Source organism: Hyaena hyaena, unplaced genomic scaffold, assembly GCF_003009895.1.
Source record: "Hyaena hyaena isolate Hyena2069 unplaced genomic scaffold, ASM300989v1 scaffold_676, whole genome shotgun sequence".
NCBI lineage: Eukaryota > Metazoa > Chordata > Mammalia > Carnivora > Hyaenidae > Hyaena > Hyaena hyaena.
The window spans coordinates 607,424-631,569 of record NW_024081310.1 but is presented as its reverse complement, the minus strand read 5'-3'; the positions used below and the strand labels follow the sequence as shown (position 1 = coordinate 631,569).

General features: G+C 40.0%; 1 protein-coding gene across 2 annotated transcripts in view; it reads right to left on the bottom strand.

Moving 5' to 3' along the window:
- The window catches only part of UNC79 (unc-79 homolog, NALCN channel complex subunit), a 208,017-nt gene that overhangs the window by 94,627 nt on the left and 89,244 nt on the right, over window positions 1-24,146 (bottom strand). For both annotated transcript variants that reach the window (XM_039217277.1, XM_039217278.1), the window contains exons 20-24: window positions 18,532-18,689; window positions 14,860-15,041; window positions 12,284-12,485; window positions 10,818-10,997; window positions 1,452-1,738 (exon numbers count right to left, since the gene is read on the bottom strand). In XM_039217277.1, coding sequence (XP_039073208.1) covers window positions 1,452-1,738; window positions 10,818-10,997; window positions 12,284-12,485; window positions 14,860-15,041; window positions 18,532-18,689 — 1,009 coding nt within the window. The remainder of the gene's footprint in view (window positions 1-1,451; window positions 1,739-10,817; window positions 10,998-12,283; window positions 12,486-14,859; window positions 15,042-18,531; window positions 18,690-24,146) is intronic.

The window sequence follows — 24,146 nt, the reverse complement described above, 5'->3', positions numbered from 1 at the left end:
TATACACCAAAATGTTAGTAACTTATTTTGTCATGGGTTTCCTGGAGATTTGTATTTGATTTTTTGCTTTATTAAAATATAAATGCATAATGTAAATATAGAAAGGGGGGTGTCAGGGTGGCCCAGTCCGTTAAGCGTCCAACCCTTGATCTTGGCTTGGGTCATGATCTCAGGGTTATTAAGTCTGAGCCTCGCGTCGGGCTCTGTATTGACATTACAGAACCTTCTTGGGATTCTGTCTCTCCTTCTCTCTGCCCCTCCCCTGCTTGTGTTCTCTCACTCTCAAAATAAATAAACTTAAAAAAAATTTTTTTAAAAAGAAAGAGAGAAGTGAGAGAAGAAAGGAGGAAGGGAGGGGAGTCTGGACCTGAAATGGTGCACCCTCCCTTCATCACAAACCACTGAGTACTTGTGCTGATCCATCTAGTTACCAGCATCAGCAAAAGACAACCGTGTGCATATGGCTACTAATTTGTTTATCAGTGTTCATTATGTTACAATCTATTTGAGCGAATTGATAAAAGCTACCATCACTGAGCTCCTACCATGAGACAGGCACTGATTAAAAGCTTTGCAATATGTTGTCTCTAATCTTTCAAAACAAAAATCTGTTACTAATGAGCAAAGAAGCAGAGGATGCCTAAGGCCATAACAGTTAATAACAGTGGCAGAGTTGAAATTCATATTAATTTCCCTCTAGCCCCATGTTTGATACCCTTTGCAGATTTGATTCTGGAGAGTGAGATTTGTAGCACTGGTCAAATTAGGCATACATACACCCAATAATACATTAATTCTGCCTTTTATCCATATTTCAAAGGAATTCTCACGGTGGTGGATGAGATACATGTGCAGATGTTCACTGCTGAGTTGTATGGAGTGCTGAGTAATTGGGAGCAATATGAGTATCCATCACGGGGGAACTGGATAGTAAAGTACGATAAATGTACACCACGGTGTAAAATACAGCAGTTAGCAGTAACACACAACACAGAAAAAGCCAAGGGTGATAATATAACATGGAGTAAGTTGTATGATTAACTCAATTCTCCACTTGAAGCCAAAAACGGTAAGAGACTTTCAAAAACCCATAAACAAAAATTCTAACTCCCCTATTGTTTAATGGGTAAAGTTTCAGTTCAAGATAATGAAAGAGTTCTAGAGATGGATAGTGGTTACATAATAATGCAAGTATGTTTAATGCCACTGAATTGTATACTTAAAATGGCTAAAATGGTAAATTTTATGTTAGGTGTATTTCACTCCTGCCCCTCTGAAAAATCCTATCCTTCCTTTAAGTCTTACTCATCTCATACTCCCTTCCACACACCGCTACCCAATAAAGTGACTTGCGTAAACCTTTTACACAGAACCAATATTGGCCAAATGGAACTTAATAACTTGCTTCTGCTAAAACCCCAATGACAGGACTCCCAAAACTTTACACTTACTTGGGCAATTCCTGCAATAAATGCATTAAAGCAAGTTGACAGGCGCATTTTTTGGGGTGCGATCATGAAGCAACCTTCCTGTTGGTCATAGCCGAGTAAGACATACAGGTGCCGCTTGACTGTGTTGAAGGCCTTCGCGCTGCTGATGTCTGACTCGGCGCTGCTCTCATCCTTGGCCATGAACTTCATGAGCACTGTGATTAGCTGGTGAACTGTCTGGTGGTCGATCCCCGCATCTTCCGGGAGCAAGTCCTTGATGGTGTTGTCATTCTCAGGAGACTGTTGGCCTGTCGGTACAGGAAGGGGCATCAGTGGGTGGCTCCCTCACAGGGAAGTTCCCGCTAAAATCTCGCTTGTCGATAAAGCGCCATTCTTGCTGCTTCCACTAAATACTGGAAGGGCCTGTTCTGGACAAACTTAAAGGCAAACTATGGCCCACCAGGGGTGGACGTTATTGTGTCCATCCACAACCAAGTATTTGGGAGTCATAAGGGAATAGAAATAAAAATAGAACAGCAAGAAAAATACCTAAATAAGCTTTGTATTTAGTGATTTTTAAAAATATCTTGGCAAAGTTTTATCCTCACTGATTTAAGTTTCTCTTCCAGCTTTGTAAAATAAGCACATAAAGATAACCACAAAAATAATATTCTAAAATCCACTGAGCACAAAAACATCCACTGAGTTATTCTGTTTAAATTATCATCTCAATCCGGTTATGGTCATCAGTCAGCTGGGGTGGGGGTCAGGGGGAGTAGGTTTTTTTTCCAAATCCTGAGATATTAGCAGCGTGTGCTCTTTGAAGGACATAGTCAAAGTTATAAATAGCAAATTATAATCCTTGCTGTATGTAATGAGAAACATATAAGGAAGGGGACAGACAGAAAGAAAGAAGCATGAGCTTTTAAAAACAGAAAAATACCACATGAAAGTGAGCTGAGAGTTTACATGGAAAGAAAAATACCTCAGTCCTTGACTTACTCTTAACCTAACAAATAATTGTATCTGAGCAGTTCCCTGACGTGGACTTTCTCTCTGTTGTTTTTCAAAGTCAGAAATTATACCCTGTCTCCGCTTGTTTTTCTGCCTCTTCTGATCTGGCGTGGTTTGGGACTTTTGGTGACGGCAGAGTGAGAGTTGCTCTTCTATCTTTATGTTTGGGGGCTTATTCAAAATAACCTTTGCATTCGTGTTTCTCTGACAAGCAACATCAGAATTTCTCAATCAAAAAGGTTTTTGCCTGGTGGCTTAGGTGACACACACCAGATTCTCATCTCTCATTCTGCCAGAAAAGTTCTGCTGAACGATGGACAGGCTTTGATTACAAATCATTATAAACCAGATCTCGATTACATCCGGTTTAACTGTGGGATGAAGGCTACAAAGAGGAGGTAGGTAGTAATTTATGTCCATTAACTCCTCAACTAATTTGGCCAAATCTCAATCTTCCAGGATGCAGCCTTGAGAAACGAGATAGAGGAAATATTTCTGGGGACTGAGGGAAATCAACTATCTCAAGGCAAAACACTTCTCTCTAGAGCAGTGGCATGAAGGTAACGTCAATTTCAGAATTCACTAGTTTAGAAGTGCATGCAAAGTAATAAACTTGTCTGTCTAGTTTTCCCCAGAGGCTCAGAATAATGCTTGTCTGTTCAAAAGGGATATACTGAGAAGGGGTCATCGACAGTGGGTGAAGAGCAACATCGTCAGCTAAGTCTAAGCGCCTCTCATTCAGGGGAAACCGCTGGACAAGCTTCAGTAGGACTCTAGGACATTAACATTTTCTGTCTCATAGAGTCCGTGTATGAATAGTAAATGTGTGAATGTACTTTAGAGAAGCTGTCACCAAAAATTATTCCTGTAAAACCTAAGCACTGTTTATTACAGTGTTCCACATGCATCAATGACAGTGATCAATAATTTGCTAGCACCGTTATTTATTAGGCATGAATCAGCCACTGGGGGCGGGGGGAGTCATTTGTGTGGAACACCCTATTTCAAGAGGCCAGAAATGTGAAACATTACTGTAAATTACAAGTAAATTAAATGTTTGAAATAGAAGATCAGACCAAAAGCAACACCTATGTAAATCCTCATAAAACAAAATAGGAAAAGTTTAGAGAGCTCTCTTTCCGGCATTGAAAAATATTTAATCTTGATTTTTTTTTTTTTTCTTCTCCAGGCTATTACTTTACAACTAGAAGGAGTTACTGCTCCGGGCAAGCTCAGGCCAAGAATGTCACAAGTATGAGGATGCAGACTCCCTGCAGGATTCAACGCTATTGTAGCAGCAAGTGGTGGCTGTTACAATATAGCTTCATTCCTCAATTTATTTCAGCTGGTCCGGAGAGGCAAAGTTTAAGAGACTTTGTATCACTGTCCTGTGTAGCCACCTCTAAGTTTGGACTGGCTAGACTCCAAAATCCTGGTGTTAAAAATGGAACGAAGGAGCGTTTGCAAAGGAGTCGCCCTTTGTTTTATGGCCCTGAGCATCCAGGGACCTCAATACAGAAGAAGGAGGGTTCCAGACAAGGCTGAACTAAGACACTGGCTCCTCATCTCATTCTGTCCTAGTTCAGAGCTAGAAAATAAATCATCAGACTTCATCTTTTAAATATTTCAAAATCCTTCTTCCCATTGTAGGTAGATATTCACTGAAATAGTGTGCCACCTAACCTTTCTGGCAAAATCTTATTTTCCTAATGATTCAGTACCACTTCACGAATGCCCTATTTTCGTTTGAAATACATCTTCATGGATCTTTAAAGGTAGTTTTAAGTCTGCTGCTCTTTCTTTCCTCTCCTGAATAAGCGATAACGAGTGATCTTTAACCATTAAATAAGTGTACTGAAAAAAAAAAAAAAGAACTAGTTGATGAAACCATTTGCATAAAGTGAAAAGAAAAATCTTTTATTCCAAACATTTACTCCTCTAGTGTGGGATTTGCAAGGCTATGCCTTGTCTATTATCTTTCTTTACAACAGCATACATTTGTCACTGGGACACTCTTCATAAAAAAAAAAAAAAAAAAGTTTCCTTAATCAAATCCCTAAGAAAAATGAACTTAGAAAAGCTGAGATGTTCTTTATTGATAAAGACAATCTTACTGATTTAGTTATCTACAAAGGGTATGAAATTTCCATTTTAAAACTGAAGGCCTATGATACTTTCTCTAAGATGTGACAATTAAAACACTTTGAAATTCTAGTTTTGAATTATGGTCTATGAAATTCCCATGTCTGTTTTTAACTATGGAGATTTAACTTGTTAAATTTTTGATTTTACCATTTCTCTAAAGAAAAATAAGCACCTTTATAATCACGAGGCAGAGTTATTCCTACCATAACTTTATCACACTGTTTCCATCATAATCGGTCCACGGAGTGGCACAACTGATTGAAACTCCAAAGTGTAATATAATTTTATTTATTTGATGATATGAAACCAGGCAGGATCAGGATCTGCTTTTCCAGACTTATCTCCTACTACTCCACCCCAAATGCTCAACATTCTCACAAGCTGAGCTACGTGTGGATCTCAGAACACTTTCCCACCTCTGTATCTTTGCTCAGGGTGATATATTCTCCTGGCACCCCCAACCCCAGGCAATGTCATCCTGTGAATCTCAGAAGCCATTCTTACTACATACCCCCACTCTCCTCTCAGCCTCCCAGAATTTTGGGTGTGATCCCTAAATTCTATAAATCCCCAAAGACAAGAGAAGAGGGAGGATGGGAGGGAAGGATGGAGGGAAATTTCCCTTAGCATTTCGTAACTCTCAGGTGGCAAACTGCAAGGCAGAACTTTTTATTTACTCGTCTGCCTATTTCCCCAATGGGAACAAAGGCTACATCGTACCCATTTTTATATCCCTCACAGAATATGGGGCAGGTTCTGACATATACTAGATGCTTATTATTCCTAAGTGTCTAAGTGCACCGAATTCAAATAAATATCTCTGATAAATATTTCTTCTATAAGAGAAAAACTGATGAAGTCCCCAAAGAGCAAGGAAGTGGCTAGGGAAATAGGGAATATTCTTCTGTGTAAGCGGACTCACTGACCCCTCCGTCAAGCCATCAAGTGACAATTAGGTAGAGGAAGGAAGCTTGCTCTGCATTTGTTCCAGAGAAACCAGTGATCAAGCACTATAAATGAGTGTACATTATGTCGGTAGTTCTAAGGACACCACCTCATCCATCCCCCTGGCTCATCAACCCAACTTAAAGCTTCGTTCACAGCAGTTCCATTGTGCGTGTGCACAGCCACAAAAGGGCTGTAAAGCTGGGGCCAGTGACTAACTCCATGCTGTCATATGCTCCCCATCCTTGCCTTTGCACCTTCCTATCTTACATCCATGCCTTCCCAACCCATCCTCCAGTCAAGGCCTTCCTGTTGCCCTCAACTCTCCTCCCGTTGAACCTATAGCAGTGTCACATTCATTCTGGAAGAGAGCTTACTTATGTTCATCCTTCATCTCCCTTACTTGACTATAAGCAAGTTTAGAGTATAAAAATCTCTGATGTGTCTTGGCATTCTTCATATTTCCTAGTATTGCAGGTGCCCAATAAATGTTTGTTCAATAGAAACTGTCATTTCTCAAAATGATTATTTGAAACAAGGGCACTCCTACAAAAATAACTGTTCTCTTTCAGTTATTGGATCTTAATGATCGATAGGCGTTTTGCAAGTTGGAGAAGATGTGAGTTATTAACCACTTCTAGAATGAAAGACAGAGCCTAAAAAGAAGTAATTTGGAGTTTTAGGCTGGGACAGTAACAGCGGTGGCAGGAGAGGCCCATACAAGAGTTTTACCAATGCTCTGTAGCACTGGACACCTTCTCTTGTTGGTACAAATTCAGACCAAGAGACTTCAAGATCTCTCTGCAAGCTGGAGTAGAAATGAGAGTACCTTGTTGCTAGGGATTAGGATACTTCTAGATCAATCTGTGGGTCCTAAATGGGAAGGTCATTTGGTGTGGGTGCTCATGACCTTAAGGCACACCGTAGCAGATATGAACACCCAGATTAGCTCCATACCCAGACCAGTGCCTTCATGTGCTATGGGGAAAGAACACCCTAACATCAATGCATCAAGAGCTAATTATAGTGGAAAGAAAGCAAATCAGGCCTCTTGAGCTCAAGCATTAGTCCCCAACTAGTTAGTTATATGTGATCTTGAGCAAATTATCTATGTAGAATTACTTAATCTCTCAGGACCTCAGTTTTCCTGTCTATATGTAAAGCAAAATAATAATAATACTTTATACATATCCAGAGTTGTGAAATCAAAATTAGATTATTCATTTTAAAAACCACTCTTAATAAAGAGGTACTATACATATATGAAGTGTTGTTATTCTTATTATTATATATCTACCATTATTTAATTATTTATTCTGGGGGGTGAGGAACAGGATATAACTAAGCTCCCCATGACCACATGGGGTGGATACCAGTTTTTTAGTGCTGCACTGTCACAACCTATCAAAACTACTATATTATATTCAATTAATATTCAACAGGTATTCCGAATCACCAAAGGTAATTCCTGGTGTTCACAGAATCAGTGAAGATATACACTATAAATTATTATAATTATACCAATTTCAGATTAGCAGGTGAAAATGTATATTTCATCAATTAGGATTAAATAAAGATGCTGAGCTCCAATTGGCATTTAGCACACATGCTTTGCACAGGGTTCAAGATGCCTGGGCTTGAGACCCAGATCTGTCACCAACAGCCGGTGAAACGTGTTCCTTTCCGGGAACTTCAGTTTCCTCTTCTGTAAAATGAGAATGCTAACATATCTCTAATATTGCAACTATAATTTACTGTGAATTTCATTTATGGGCGAGAGTCATTGATTTGACTCATAAAAGTCATAAAGGAATGCAGCTTTTCACTAGCCTTCTGAAATATACCTTCTCTACAAGTGTTTTTCTGATGCAAAATTTGCCATATGTAGTATGTAAAAGCTAAGATCACAAAGCCATTAGTTATGAATCCAGTGTCAAAAAGCTCAGCCTAAACAGCAATTAAAATGAAGTCTTGCTGCAAAATTAAAGGGCATATGCTATATGTCAGGTTCAGTCAATAAGAGGTCTTGCACAGAGAAGCTCAAGACTTGGATGGAACGAAAGTATGTTCCGTAAATAACAAGTTCTTCAGTTTCCATTTAATTATTATCTTAAACCATCCTGTATAATCTTATGATAATCCTGGCATGTCTTTGTTCCCAAGCTAAAAAAAAAACTTAGTATCTAGTAAATAATAATGCAAAAATGAAAAACTAGTTTGAAGTGGCCTCATAAGCTAAGCCATTTGTTTCCGAATCTAAGTAAGTTTTTACTATGGTGGTGGTGTATAAATTACCTTTCCAGGGGCTTTAGCTTTATATTTCATATAAACAATGGCTTTATCTGTCCTGTTTCCATCTGGTCACTTTTGGTGGGACAATTAAAGGCCTGAAGCCTTTATTTTTTAACTTCAAGAAACATGTATACATTTTCCCAAAGAGAGGTGGGAGGAGTCCTTTGGTTGGATGGTGAAAATGGGTAATAATAATAATTAAAGACTTTAATTGAATAACTAATTCAACTAAGCCTTATGACAAAAAGAAAAGATGGGGTAAAATAAAGACAATTTATGAAATTGCATTAAAACTCGTTTCAAAAAGACCTCAATTACGGGAACTGGATGGATTCCACATTCGTAATGAAGCTAAGGGTCAGAAGTTGTTACTTTTATTCTTTTTTAAATTCCAGTACAGCTAAGGCACAGAGCAATGCAGAAAACAAGGCAGGGGCCCTCAGCCAAGGGCTTGCTAATCCTTCTTTCTCATCAATTTTAAGAGAGAAAATACCCCCTGGCCAAGACGTGCCATCGGCATTCATATATTTGGGCTCTCTGCTCCTCCCCACTCCACCCCTACCCACCTCTCCTTCTGGCATCATTTTTATAACACTTAGCAGACATGGTCTTGTAGAGCGTCCTTATTTGAAATTTTCCTTCTGAGGCCATTCTGAAAAGTTTACCTAAAACTATTCTTAGATGAAAAACCAAATGTTCTATAGCCTGATACTCAGGTGGTAATTACCAAGTTTGTTTTTGACAAAAAAAAAAAAGCAGGTATTTAGACCCTTCACAAGCCTCCCAACGCACTGTGGCATTTGTGCAGATGACACTCAATCCGTCACAGTCTTGCCGGTGCCCCTTCAACCCTTAGGATCCTCCATGATGCACTGTAATCTCTCACGGGACATCAAATGGTAGTTAACACTGTACCAAGCTGAATTTGATCCTAGGTCTTCCAAACAGTTGAAATCTTTCTTTCTCTGAGAGACAGGGATGCATGTAGAACTGCGAAGAATCAAGAATGGCTACGGGGGATGGGTGAATGATGGCGGCTCAAATGCATCACCTTTTAAAATGTAAATGAAATGTATGTTTTTTCCTATAGCAGGTGTAGATGAACATTATATTTGTATGTGTCAATACACATACAAATATAAGTACTACGTAGAGTTCTCGTCAGAACGGCTCTCTGGGGCAAAGTGCGGATTCAGGTACCGTGATACCTCTTACTGGACCAAAGGTTAACGGGATCAAAAAGTCATCTGCCCGTATTAAGATAGAAAGAATTGTTCTCTCAGGGGCTCAAATGCTTGAGCGTCTGGGGTGAGACCCTTCCAGTTTGCAAATCCTAAATCTAGCACTCTGGTCCAGTTACAGGCACTGCATTCTTTACCTTGTCCACGTGGGATTAGACACTTGCACACAGCCCTTCCACGTCAGAAGCACCTACCTGGTGTCTGTTCGGGTGTCCCACCGAGGGCTGGAGCAGACTGCTCATGCCTGGTCAACCTCATAGCTTAAAAATCAACAACAACTCTATTTAAATAAGCATTAAAAACAACTTGAGCCTAGAAAATACACTCAGCGCTAACTCACTGGATAGTAGGGCCATGTTTAAGTTTAGTTTTCCTATTTGTAATTAACGTCGCACAAAAGATGTTTGAGTCACACGCGCTTCGTGGTTTTATGTGAATCTCAAGAACATCCGTCAGTGCTACTTCAGTTCTTACTCTTCAAATTTGTTACGTGGAACAATTAACAAGCAAGAACGATAAACAAACTTTATATCCCCAAAGTGACTAGTTAAGTTATAAAAGAACTGGGAAATTCATAGAAATGGTTTATTTAATCTCGATATCGGTTTCTAGGATCTGGGTCAGTCTTCCCTGTAGACTAGCACTAATACAGATTATTCTTAAATGGCCACCTGCTATTTTATCTTTGCTCCCTGAAAAACTGAGCTTTAAAGGGCTTTCATCGACTCCTTCCAAACTTCACAATACCACATTTCCATCACTTGTCATAAATTAGAGAAAAATGCAATAAATAAAATCAAATCATATTTATGATTAAAAATGATTATGTTATATAAAGCTGTCTTCCAATAAATGCCAGTGAAAAAAAGCAAACCTTTCTGCTTCTAACAGGATAAGAAATATGTGTTATGGGGTTGTGTTATGAATATTACAGCAGTTGTTTAAAATTTAAATCACTTAATAAATTTTACAAGTTAGTAACATATTTAAATATGCCCATTCACTGGTATGGTGATTTAGTTATCAATTTTTAATTCTTTTTCATTCACGAGTCATTGCTAATCCTTAAGCGGTCATTTAGTCTTCAGTAATTTAGGGAAATTTTTGTTCTCTTTCAAAGTGTAATATAAAGAAAGACCTTCAGAAAACAAGTATATGTGGTCTTTTTTTTTTTTTAAGTTGGCGATGAAGCTTCTTTTTATGTGTAAATTATCTGGTGAAGTTGCTCAGAAATTCAACTTCTCCTCAGCCTGGTTTTTCCTTTTCAAAAGCGACCTTTATTTTTGGTTTGTCTGGGAGCTGGTTTGACTGTTTCCATCATGCATGAAAAGCAAATGCACTCGGAATTTCCACTCTACCTCCTCTGCTGCCATGGGGCTCACCTGTCTACATCTTCTTCGGGACACTTCTTTGGTTATAAGGCTGGTCGTGCACACCTTCGTTTCTTAGGACTTAGTTGCAAATGGTGCCTCTGCATTTCTATCTAATCATCAGTGGATTTGCCTTCTACATTACAAAACAATCTGCTGTCTACTGCTGGACCAGGGCTTTGCTTCACCCACAAACTGGAAAAAGCCCCCCAGAGCACTGACATCCCTGGGGTGGCCCTCTAGGGAATCTGAAGCCCAAAACTGCTGAAGGAGCTCAGTTTGCTAAATATGCTACTCTCTGTGAACATTCAACAAGACAAGGCAGCCTCAGAAAGACATTAAACAGATTTTTAAAGGAAGGATGGAAGAAGATACTCAACGAATTTTGGAGGTTAAGGTCTCAGGGAGGGAGAGGGCCCTCTTGGATTCCACGGGCCCCTTCACGCTGTCTCTCAGAGAACGCACGCTCTTCTGGCGGTTCCTCGCAAAACGAGCCCTCTTGATCTTCCACAATGCCGCGTCACTGAGGTTGGCGACATTGGTCCTTACAGCAGTGATAGCTGTCCAAAAGGAATTAGATGTTATTTTCTTTAACAGGCTATATGGCACGACTAGTTTGAAACAATCCATCTGTGTTTACTTTCAAGATTAAAATAACACCTTTCACAGATACATGAATCATTCATCTCTCTCTCCACGGTGAGTCTTACATAAAAAGTCAACACTATTGGGGTGCCTGGGTGGCTCAGTTGGTTAAGCATCTGACTCTTGATTTCTGCTCAGGTCTTGATCTCACGGTCATGAGATTGAGCCCTGTATCTGACTCTGCACTGAGCATGGAGCCTGCCTGGGATTCTCTCTCTCCCTCTCCCTCTGCCCCTCCAATCTCTCTCTCTCTCTCTTAAAAAAAAAGTCATTGCTATTGCCTATCATGATAATTGCCTTTTTTCTTTTTCTTTTTAATTTTTAAAAATTTTATTTTAGAGAGTATATGCAAGTTGGGGAAAGGGATAGAAGGAAAGAGAGACAGACTCTTAAGCAAGCTCCACTTTTAGTGCAGGGCCAGACACGAGGCTCTAGGACCCTAGGATCATGATCTGAGTCAAAATCAAGAGTTGGACTATCAACTCACTGAGCCACCCAGGCACCTTTCACCTATGAGTTCTCTTTCTTTCTTTTTTTTTTTTTAATTTTTTTTTATAGTTTATTTTTGAGACAGAGAGACAGAGCACGACTGGGTGAGAGAGAGAGAGAGAGGGAGACACAGAATCTGAAACAGGCTCCAGGCTCTGAGCTGTCAGCACAGAGCCTGACACGGGGCTCGAATCCATGAACCTTGAGATCATGACCTGAGCCAAGGTCGGACGCTTAACCGACTGAGCCACCCAGGCGCCCCGATTTTTCTGTTTAGACTATAAGACTGCATTGTCTGATTTTTCTTATCATTGGATAAATAGTTGAGTGACCAACTTTTCCCATCTCTTAGAGCTATAGGTAACTGATTAATATTCATGCAAGAATGAATTTGCAAAGTATAAATATATCCCCCAAAACTACTTGCAAACATTGCAAATATGATGACTGAATGATACTTAAGAAACACACCATCACAAATGGTTATCATAGGTCCTTAAGGAAATGAGAAGAGGTTTGATTTTGGAATGCCAGAAAATGGTTAACCTATGGATTACTACAGAGTTACTCAATAAATATTTGATAAACTGAGTTCAGGAAGTCAGGGCATCCTCCATAACGGGAAGTTAAATTACATGCATTGTATCTTCTGCTACTCTAGCAGGTACAAGAACAATAACTGTGACTGTTTGAGGCAAGTTCTTCAGCTTACTTGTAGGAAAAGGAAATTCTTTGTTACAATCCAAATGTAGCTGAGCTTCCAAAGAAAGTGTCTCAAATCTGTTGACAAAGAACTCCCAGCTCAAAGCAGGAATATCTTGCTTAAGAAAATGCAGGAGTAAAAGCTTGCTCAGTATTGTGGGTCGATCTTTAACCACAGTATCAAACTGGAAATCGAGACAAAGACACAGACCCTGGGGCAGAGAAGGGAGAAAAGGTAAGTCAGATGTTAACATCTAAGTTACTCCAAAGCAACTACACTAAGCAAAGTCAGTAAAACCAGGCAACCTCCTCAATCCATACAGTAACGTAATATAGAATAATATACTATAATGTGGAATGAGCCAAGTAAAGTCTTTTTTCATTGCAAGTCTGGTAGAAATAAAATGCAGAAGAGGAACTTCTTCTACTTGTAGAATATCTCTTGAATTTTCATTCAGAAATCTTAAGTGTATGTTATTGGTTTTTAGATGCATTCACTAATAAGCACTTGATCCAAATGCTCTCAAACCAATGTTTCTTTTTTCAATGTCTGTAGTTTCTATCAAGAGAATCATACTTCCAAAGCTACATTTTAGAAAATGCAATATGGTTTTCTAATTCTCTTTCAATGCTATCTTCTGTGTTTCTTTTTTTTTAATTTTTTAAATGTTTTTATTTATTTCTGAGAGAGAGAGACACAGCATGAGCAGGGGAGGGTCAGAGAGAGAGGGAGACACAGAATCTGAAGCAGGCTCCAGGCTCTGAGCTAGTTGTCAGCACAGAGCCTGACGCAGGGCTCGAACCATGAACCGTGAGATCATGACCTGAGCCGAAGTCGGACGCTTAACCAACTGAGCCACCCAGGTGCCCCTCTTCTATGGTTCTGAAAGAAAGTAAACTCATCTTGCCTTGCAATGTGAGTGTTACACAGAATCTTAAAAACTCAAAGTTGGAATGGATTGTGCATCCATTTCTCTGGTATATAAATCTGCTTACCATTCCCCTCTCCTCTTTTTCTAAACTTATTCATTTAAATTCAAGTTAGTTCACATACAGCGTAGTACTGGTTTCAGGAGTACAACCCAGTGATTCATCACCCACATAGACACCAGTGCTCATCCCAACAAGGGCCCTCCTTAATGCCCATCACCCATTTAGCCCACCCCCCCCAACCCATGAAATTTAAAAACCATCCTTCATTCCACCATTCTACTAATTCATTCAACTCTCATCTGTTGAGTGCCTCCTATGTTCCACACCCTGAGCAGCGGCAGAACCAACAGAGAAGGACTATCCAGAAGATAACTGGGAATTTTTATAAGGGAACGTGTGAGTCCACAGTCAGCAAAACCATCTCATTTCTCAGCTCCTGCACCTTCCTCTTGGTCCTTTTTAGAGGAAGAACCTTTACACTGGATTGGAAGCAGCATAAACACACAGTTAAGAATGTGGACTTTATTATGACTCCGACCTGAGTCTGCTCTGCCACGTACTAGCCATGTGACTCTGAAAAAGTTACCTACCCTTTCCAACTCGCAGCTTCTGTATCTATAAAGTGGGAACCCACAAGGTTATTATGGAGATTAAATAAGAATATGGATGATGGGACACTTTTAATACACTGCCCTGAAAAGAGAGTACCTATTTGATAAATTTTAGCTCTTGCCATGATTATTAGTTTTAATTATAATGATATAATAGTAGACCAGGCGCCATTGTGGGGAAACAGAATATCAGACCTTTGGAGGTTCTAGTCTCCATTCTTCCACTAATTCACTATGTGTCCTTTAAAAAGTCATATAATGGGGCACCTGCACGGCTCAGTCGGTTGAGCATCTGACTTCAGCCAAGGTCATGATCTCGCCAGCTCAGAGCCTGGAGCCTGCTTTGGATTCTGTGTCCCCCTCTCTCTCTGCCCCTCCCCCACTCACGCTCTATTTCTCTCAAAAATAAAAAAATATATAAAATAAAATAAAAAATAAAAATTCACATTATCTCTCTAACACTTGGTTTCTCCAACTATAAAATAAAGGTGCCAAATAAAATAAATACATTACTCTCTACAGGCCTCATGTTTCATGTTCCTTTAATTTATGGCATTTCATTTGATAGCATATTTGCCTCCTCATGTTTTGCTTCGACTTATACAATAATTCATCACAGAGATTTCTTTTAAAGTATCTAGCCTTTAAACACAAGAGCTCCCAGCCCAGGAACCAGCTAAATAGTATAAGATAAACCAGCCTAGTTTAAAAATCTGCCAGAAAAAAAAAGTCATACAATAATTATATCTGTCAAAGTTATATCGCTATATGGACAAAGGAAAGAAAGTATTAACAAATAAAAACAAGAAATCTGTTAATAAGGTATGGTTCTGGGATATTTCCTCTTTTAAAAATTCCCACTGTAACTATTTGTAAAAAAAAAAAATTTAAAAAAAATTTAAAAAAATTCCCACTGTTCCTGTCATTGTCGTCGTCGTCGTCATCATCATCATCATCATGACTGTATGTGTTTATAACTCAATGACTTGGTTGACCAGAGGACCGTCTATAGAGCAGATAACATACATCTGAGGGACCTCACCTGCAATGCTGGCCTCTTTATGGTGTCAAGCAGGAGACCGGCCCTGGTGGCCACTGCTGGGTTCACATCCTCCACAGCTGTCAGAAAGCAGCAGAAGGCATGTGCCAGGGAGTACTTCAGCAGGTGGTTTTTGGTCACTGAGTGAATATCCAAAAATCTACAAATTACAGCCACTTTTTCCACTGCAAGGTTTAAAAGGCAGGGGGAGAAAAAAGGCAAGGGACATTTAATAAGCTAAGAACTGAACACATAAAGAAAAAGTTAACTCTGGGCTCCCACACACTATTTTGAAATACCAAAAATACATTTTAATGCCACCTTCTTGAATGTTCCATCTCATCTGGCAACAGAGACCATTTCTACCTGCTGGGCAGGCTTGATTTAGCTGTGGGTTGCCTTTTTTTTTTTTTTTAATGGTCTTCCGCATTGTTTAATTCAAACTACATCAAACTATTCAAAATGCCTCCATGTTCATTTCTTTGTCCATTCCATAAGCCCTTCTGTGGACCACACAGGGAGACGGGAGGTGTCCACCAGGCCTGGCTTTAGATTCTGGACCCCCCACTCTACCCTTAGTATGTCACAATGTGAAATGACAAAAACAAAAACAGACTTCCCAGTATTATAGCAGTCACATATTTTTTATATTCAATATATGCTTGCTTACTTGATAGATTTCTTTTTTTAATTAAGTTTCTTTAGTTTAATTCTAGTATAGTCAACATAGAGTGTTATATTAGTTTCAGGTGTATAATATAGTGATTCAAAAATTCCATACATTACTCAGTGCTCATCACGGTAAGCGTACTCTTTAATCCCCATCACCTATTATTTCACCCATCCCCCACCCAACTCCATAAGTCAGTCAGTCTAATTATTCTGCAAATCTATGTTACATGACTCCAGGGGCACCTGGTGGCCCAGTCATCGACATTGGCTCAAGTCATGATCTCATGGTTCGTGAGTGTGAGCCCCTCATTGGGCTCTGTGCTGACAGCTCAGAGCCTAGAGCCTGCTTGGGATTCTGTGTCTCCCTCTCTCTCTGTCCCTCCCCTGCTCACACTCTGTCTCTCTGTGTGTCTGAAAAATTAATAAACATTGAAAAAAATTACATTAGATGACTCCAGGCACCCTTAAATCATGGCTTTATAAGAAATTAAAGTAGCCAGTGAAATAACAAAATACCATGAAAATAAAACATTTCACTACTTTATTGAAACTATTCCAGCAGCCTAGAATATTCTTTCTGTTCTTCTCTGCTTGTTGCTATTGTACTATCCTTAAAGAATCTGCTGATGAGATTCTACTTGTTCTGTAAAGTCTACCCTGACCTGGAATGGCCTTTTAGTCCCATGAACTCCTGCAAAAATACTACTCAATCACATCTTATTAATTTACATAAGACAGTTGTGTGCTCATACCTAGCCATATGATATGTCTTCTTTTGTGGTCTTGAATTATATTTGTATCTTTAGTTTCCTTTTTTTAAATTTCTTAAGTTTATTTACTTTTGAGAGACAGAGTGTGAGCAGGGGAGGAGCAGAAAGAGAAGGAGACACAGAATCTGAAGTAGACTCCAGGCTCTGAGCTGTGAGCACAGAGCCCGAGGCGGGGTTCGAACTCATGGACCATGAGACCGTGACCTGAGCCAAAGTCGGACACTTAACCGACAGAGCCACCCAGGCGCCCCTGGCGTCATTAGTCTTTAGTTTCTTAACCTCCTACATGTTTATATTTGACTTCATCAATTAAATTTACTAGCTTCTTGAAAGCGGTAGTCGGCTCTTATACTTCTTTTTATTGGTCCCATAGTAGCTAGTACATATAATATTTATTCAGTAAATTCACCAATTCACTTATTTTAAAAACATATACTTAAAAAATATATTTATACATTTAAAAAATGTGTGTGTGTTTGTGTAACTAAGAAACTATCGAAGGTACTTGGAGGAAGATGAAGTAAGTGGAAGATGAACTGTTATGAATTCAATGTTTGTGTTCCTCCCCCCCGCTACACCAAAATTCATATGTTAAAGCCCTAACCTCCAAGGTGATGACATTTGGAGGTGGGGCCTTTGGGAGATAATTAGGTTTAAATGAAGTCATGAGGGCAGGGCCCCCATGATGGGATTTGTACCCTTATAAGAAGAGGAAGGGAACCAGAGCACTCTTTCTCTCTGCCATGTGGGGACACAGAGAGGAGGCAGCCATCTACAAGACAAGAAGAGGGCCCTCCCCAAGGAACCACATGTGCTGGCACTTTGATCTTGGACCTCTCAGCCTCCAGAACTATGAGAAATAAACTTCTGCTGTTTGAGTCCCCCAGTCTATGGTGTTCTGTTACTACCTGAGCAGCCTAAGCACACTAACATATGAATCATTCATAAGTCTTGGCATAAAAGTCAAGTCAACTAAAAGCACATAAGACAGGCACAGCTATAACTGAAATGTAATTTTTAAAACTATAAATGCCACTGACGAGATATAAATAATATGCCAAGGAGACCAAGAGATAAATAACTTTCCACTGAGAGAATCAAGAAGGTGGAACTCATTGGTGGCATTTGAAGGAAGATCAAATGGAGGTAGCATCTGAATGGACCTTGAAGGGAAGAGGATTTCAGAGGGAGAGCAGAGGGGCCAAGGCAAGAGTGAGAGGAAGCAAAAAGCAATGGGGAAACTGCAACAGCATGTCAGGTAGAAGAGCACGAAATGAGGCTGCAAACACTCACAGTTAGACGAAGGGACTGCATTGGGTTTATCATATCAACCAGCCCCAGGGATTCACCAGGCATTGAGAAATAAGAGCTCTTTGAGGTGGCCACAGATTAGAGAGCTGAACTCTAACATATAACAGTCAACTCATCTAATGGAACTTCCATTTCTTGGTGGAATTTTGGAGACACCAAAATACACAGAACCATTCTGTAAGGCACACCATGGCATGTGGGCCCTGCTTGCTGCTCCCTGAAAATCAGAGTACTAGCAGATTGGGATGACAGTAAAGGCAGCAGAGGCAAGGCTAAGAGAACATGTCCAGGTTCCTTCCTTACCATGTTCCTCTGGGCACTTGCCATTCTAAGCACCAGGAAATTATACCCATCATGCACTAGACTCAGTCCCTCATACTTTAATGGCCAGGGCATAAGAGCAGAGATTATCAAACTTCACTGAATTACCTCCAGACCTCGTTAAAAATTCAGATTCCCAGCCGGCCATCTTAACTGCAGACCTTGTTAAAAATGAAGATTCCTGGCCTTACCAACAATCTGCACATTTAACAAACATCCCCAGTTACTTTGTATCATGTTGTATTATATATTAGGTTGACTACATAATGTCATATATTATGTTGACTACATAATTTATCATTCAAGCCAGGATCCATTTGAGAGTACACAAGTGTACAACCAATAAATATACCTGGACAACAGGTATAAAATGGGACTATCCTAGGCAAACCTGAACAGGGTCATCCTCCATAAGAACCACTTTGCAAAATACTATTACAGAGGAAGGTCAATTAAGCAGAACCACCAAAGAACACTAGCAAAGAAGACAGCGTTCTTTACAAAGAAAGGAGAAAAAGGGAAGGCCAACAGAAGATGTCATTTCTGGACATCTGGTTTACCTTGTATCCCCAAGAGAATTTTTAAGCTAATACAGAGGTACCTGCTTCAAACCTCATCTTCCAGTCTTTACTGTTGAAATTGCCATTTATGATTGTCCAGAAGATGTCAGCACCATGAGGAAGTGACAAAGCATGGAGAAGCAGAGGAACTGCCAATGAAGACAGTTGGGAGAACTCAGATTTGACGACTCTCCACAGGCTGAGGAAACAAGAAGAAGCAAAGTGGTCACAGTTATGATAATGTTTCTAGAAAACAAATATGAGGGCGCCTGGATGGCTCAGTCCGTTAAGCCTTCAACTTTGGCTCAGGTCATGATCTCATGGTTTGTGAGTTCGAGCCCCGTACTGGGCTCTGTGCTGACAGCATAGAGCCTGCCTGGATCCACTGTCTCCTTCTCGCTGCTCCTCCCCCACTCACACACTTGCCATCTTTCTCTTTCTCTCTCTCTCTCAAAAATAAATAAACTTTTGGGGTGCCTGGGTGGCTTAGTCGGTTAAGCGTCCGACTTTTGCTTAGGTCATGAACTCGCGGTTCGTGGGTTCGAGCCCCGCGTTGGGCTCTGTGCTGACAGCTCGGAGCCTGGAGCCTGTTTCAGAGTCTGTATCTCCCTCTCTCTCTGACCCTCCCCTGCTCATGCTGTCTCTCTCTCTCCTAGAAATAAATAAAAATATTTAAAATAAATAAATAAACTTTTAAAAAAGGAAACAAATGCAATTATCTTAGTTTATGGGAAATGTCATTAACAGGCAGCTGGTAGGAATGCTTTTGGCGAAATTACACTCATCCACAAGACTATAAACCTCTGGTAAACTTTTCCTATGCTCTCTTCTGTTCATTTTTTAAAAGAGATTACTTTTATGTAACAATGTAGGAAAATACCTCTTAATATTACATATTAACATAAAAATTTTAAATTGTATATTAGAAATCAGATATATAAATGAGCATTGACTTAAATAATATACAAAATTGACATTAGTTCTGGGGGTGAAAAGTGATTTTTAGAAAAATTTTCTTATAGTGAACATCGGGGGAGTTTTGTCAGTTTTGCCTGCCCAGCAGCCTTTTCCTTTTTATTCTAGCAAAGAACAACTCTTTTTCTGTTAAGAACAGGCTCTCCACCCACTAGCAGGACTGTCAGGCAAGGTTTCCCCCTTCCTTAATCATTAAGAGTGAACACAAAACCAAGGAAGATCAAAGTAGTTGAAGGAAGGAAACCATATACTAGAACTGACAGAAAAACATCTCAGTGATACCAAAAAGCCTGGATTTCACCAGTCCCACATGGCCTTCCCAGTTCTCTAGGGCAGCCTTGTTTGAAATAAAAAAAAATAATGTCCTTCTCCAGGCCCCATCATTGTCCATCATGGCTTTTGTGTCAGGGTGGTATCTTGAGGAAAAACCTTGGCTATGCAGCCCAGAGACCAAGGCAGAGACCCCACAGCACCACAATCCATTTGGCCTGGGTAAAGGGCCTGTAAGAGGCTGCTTTAACAGCAAAAGTTGGCCCACTTAGGATTGCCACTCCCGCAGAATGCACAGAGCTTCTGTCTAACTCCCCCTGACCCTGCTCCTTCACGGCTCTTGCCTGGACTTGCTCATCCTTCTGTCCAGATCAGTCCTAGTCTTCCCCATATCCACATCAGCCAGGTCTACCCTTCCACCAGCTTGTCCCATTATACCTGTAGAATCCCATTTTATCATGAGGAAACTTTTTTCCCCTTAAATAGTTTATTGTCAAGTTGGTTTACATGTAACACCCAGTGCTCATCCCCACAAGAGCCCTCCTCCATGCCCATGTCCCCCCTTCCCCTCTCCCTCCACCCCCATCAGCCTTCAGTTTGTTCTCAGCATTCAAGAGTCTCTCATGGTTTGCCTCCCTCCCTCTCCCCAACTATTTTTCCCTTTCTTCTCCCACATGGTCCTCCGTTAACTTCCTCCTAATCCACCTATATTTGCAAACATATGGTATTTGTCCTTCTCTGCCTGACTTATTTTGCTCAGCATAACACCCTGTAGTTCTATCCATGTTGCTACAAATCATGAGGAAACTTCTAGACACCCTCCACCTTTCCCGTTGTATGCCTCTGTACTGGGTCGAACCATAGTCCCACCCAAAATATTCCTAATCTTGACTAAGACTTCCTTTCCCTCTCTTCCATACTCTTCTCCCAAACATCAGTCCTCTGATTTCATCTGTCTTCCCATCTTAGACTGGATTCCAGAGTCAACCATTTCCTTACTGTAAAATTCCTTGTCTCCCTGGACTTCCACCATAATCAAATCATGAATCCCCACTCCTAAATAAATCCACATTGCCTCCTTTTCTCATCCACTCTCAAAACCCAGAGCTAAACTTAGTCCTACCAGTTCCTGCTAACTTGATCCATCATGAATTGGTGCTAGTTAACTTCATCTTGACCCTGAAGCTGGTCATTCTTAGATTACTTCTGGTTGACACTCTACTGCTTTTTTCTATGAGTTATTCCATACTTTTTTCCATGTTTCTTGAGCTCCCAGCCTAATCTCTATCCTCCTCCCTCTCAGAAAAAGACATCAGTACACACTGTTCTTAAGGATCAGTAATGAGCTCCCTTTGACACTTTATTTCTCTTTTCCTTAAAATATATCTCCTTACAAAGAAAAGAGCATCGCTCCTCTCTTCCACCTACCCTTTGTTCTTGATCGCATATTCTTGCCTTCCAGGACCTAGCTCTACCAACTACTCCCTTTCCTCTTAGCCATTCTACTAACAATAAATATTTTCAGATCTTTACCCTAAACATCCTTGACATCTACTCCTTTTCCCCTCCAAATACCTGATCTCTCTCTTCCTTTTCTGATAAAATTTTCAGAAGAAAGTTCTGTATTATATCTTTACATTACCAAAGCGTTTGCAACACGCTCTTTGCACTCCCTTAAATGTGGGTGGTGCCTAAGGATCCCTCTTTCTCCACACTCAAGCTATTACAGTACAACTCTGACCCTGTTACTGCTTTAAGATCTTCCATTGATCGCCAAACATCATAAAATGAAGTCCCTATCTTCAAGGCCCTTCACACTCATGTCCCAACCTACTTCTCCAGCTTTATTTTGCATTACTCCCAAAACACCACACCATGCAGCACAAAATAAAACCTTGGTACCACCTAAGTATGCACTACTCACTTCTTGTCCCTTCTAACTCTGCCATCTTTCCTCTTTTTTAAAAAAAAATTTTAATGTTTATTTTTGAGAGAGAGAGAGACTGGGTGTGAGTGGGGAGCGGCAGACACAGAATCCAAAGCAGGCTCCAGGATCTGAGCTATCAGCACAGAGCCCGACCCAGGGCTCGAACTCACAGAGTGAGAGATCATGCTCTGAGCCAAAGTCGGATGCTCAACCAATTGAGCCACCCAGGCATCCCCATCTTTACTCTTGGGCAGGATACAAAATGTCCTGCCCATCTCACATCTCTACCTGTTAAAATTTTATCATCTTCTCAATGCCCATCCATATGGTATCTGTTCCTGAACCCTTCTCTAGTCATCCAGAAATGATCTCTCCCACCCCTGAACTATCCAAATAGTCATCCATCATACATCCCTTTGATTAACAATGACTCACATATACACAGGGTGACCATGTATCTCAGTTTATCCCAGATCTTAGTCTACTTTATACTTATTGTTTGAGGTCATTATGAACTCACCCCTTCTTCACTCACAAAAGGAGACCAATGTGAAGAATAAATTATGTGGTCACCTTTTGTAAAAATAGAATTCATCCCCTTCCAAACTATACTAGGCAAATTAACTAAGTGCCTAGAAGAAGAACATATATTGTAAGTCCCTAATAATATCTGTGGAATGAATGACTCAATAAATGATCAGAATGAACGAAGACAGAGCCTCAAGTTGGTTTTGTCACCAAGTTAACCTAAGCCAACCTTTTCTTTTTTCTTACACCATCTCATTCTCTTACATATAAATGAGGATAATATTTTTCCGACTTCCTTCCAGGAGGACTAAAACAGTTACTTTAAGGTTCTCAGGAAGAAAAACTCTATATATACCCAGAACAATATTTCATTATTTTTCTCAAAATGCTCCAACAGTCTCTAAAAATTACCTTATCAGACAATATGTGGAGAAATTTCTGATGTCTATTAGTGTTTCTATTTCAAGTTAGAAACTGAGTAAATCTTTAGTATAAATGTTATACTAGATAATACTATGTACATAGTACTTTAGCACATGTTGATATTTTTCTTTTTTTTTTATGTTTTTATTTTTTTTTATTTTTATTTTTTTTTACAAATAGTTTATTGTCAAATTAGTTTCTACATAACACTCAGTGCTCATCCCCAAAGTGCCCTCCTTCATGCCCATCCCCCCCTTCCCCCCACATCCATCAGTCCTCAGTTTTTGTCAGCATTCAAGAGTCTCTCATGGTTTGCCTCTCTCCCTTTCCCCCACCATTTCCGCCCTTCTTCTCCCCCTTGGTCCTCCGTCAAGTTCCTCCTAATTCTCCTATACGTGCAAACATATGGTATTTGTCCTTCTCTGCCTGACTTATTTCGCTCAGCATAACACCCTCAAGGTCCATCCACGTTGCTACACATGGCCAGATTTCATTGTTTCTCATTGCCATGTTGTATTCCATGGTATAGATAAACCACATCTTCTTGATCCATTCGTCTGTTGATGGACACTTAGGTTCTTTCCATGTTTTAGCTATTGTGGAGAGTGCTGCTATGAACATTGGGGTACATGTGCTCCTATGCCTCAGCATTTCTGTATCCCTTGGGTAAATTCCTAGCAGTGCTATTGCTGGGTCATAAGGGAGTTCTATTGTTAGTTTCCTGAGGAACCTCCACACTGTTTTCCAGAGGGGCTGTACCAGTTTACATTCCCACCAACAGTGCAGGAGGGTGCCCGTTTCTCCACATCCTCGCCAGCATCTGGCGAGGATGTTGATATTTTTCTAAGGGACACTATATTCTTTTCCTTTTTTCTTTTTCTAATGTTTATTTATTCTTGAGAGAGAGACAGAGACAGAGCATGAGTTGGGTAGGGGCAGACAGAGAGGGAGACACAGAATTCAAAGCAGCCTCCAGGCTCTGAGCTGTCAGCACAGAGCCCAATGAGGGGCTCACACTCATGAACCATGAGATCATGACCTGAGCTGAAGTCGGACACTTAACCACCTGAGCTACCAGGTACCCCAGAGGACACTATATTCTTAAGCCATCCAACAACTGATTATTAACTATTCCTTTTTTTGTCTTTTTTATTTCTAAAGAATCTAGTGAACAAAATTACTATTCCCCATGTTTACATCCTTAAAAATCAGATTCAATAAAAGAAATAAAAGTTATAGCCATAAGAAAATAAAAACAAAGAATATTCAGTCCCTATTAGCAGAAGACAGAAAAAATTAAAGCAAAATGATATTGATCAGTAACTATCCATTAATGATTGATCAACTGTTTGATAATTGATTTACTGATTAGTTTTATTATATTTAAAAACAGACAAAGGTTTATTAAGCAAACATAAGGCAGTACATATAATATGTTTTTATTGTTTTTATTTTTTTACAGTTTATTTATTTTGAGAGAGACAGCACAAGTGTGGGACGGGCAAACAGAGAGGAGGAGAGGGAGAATCCCAA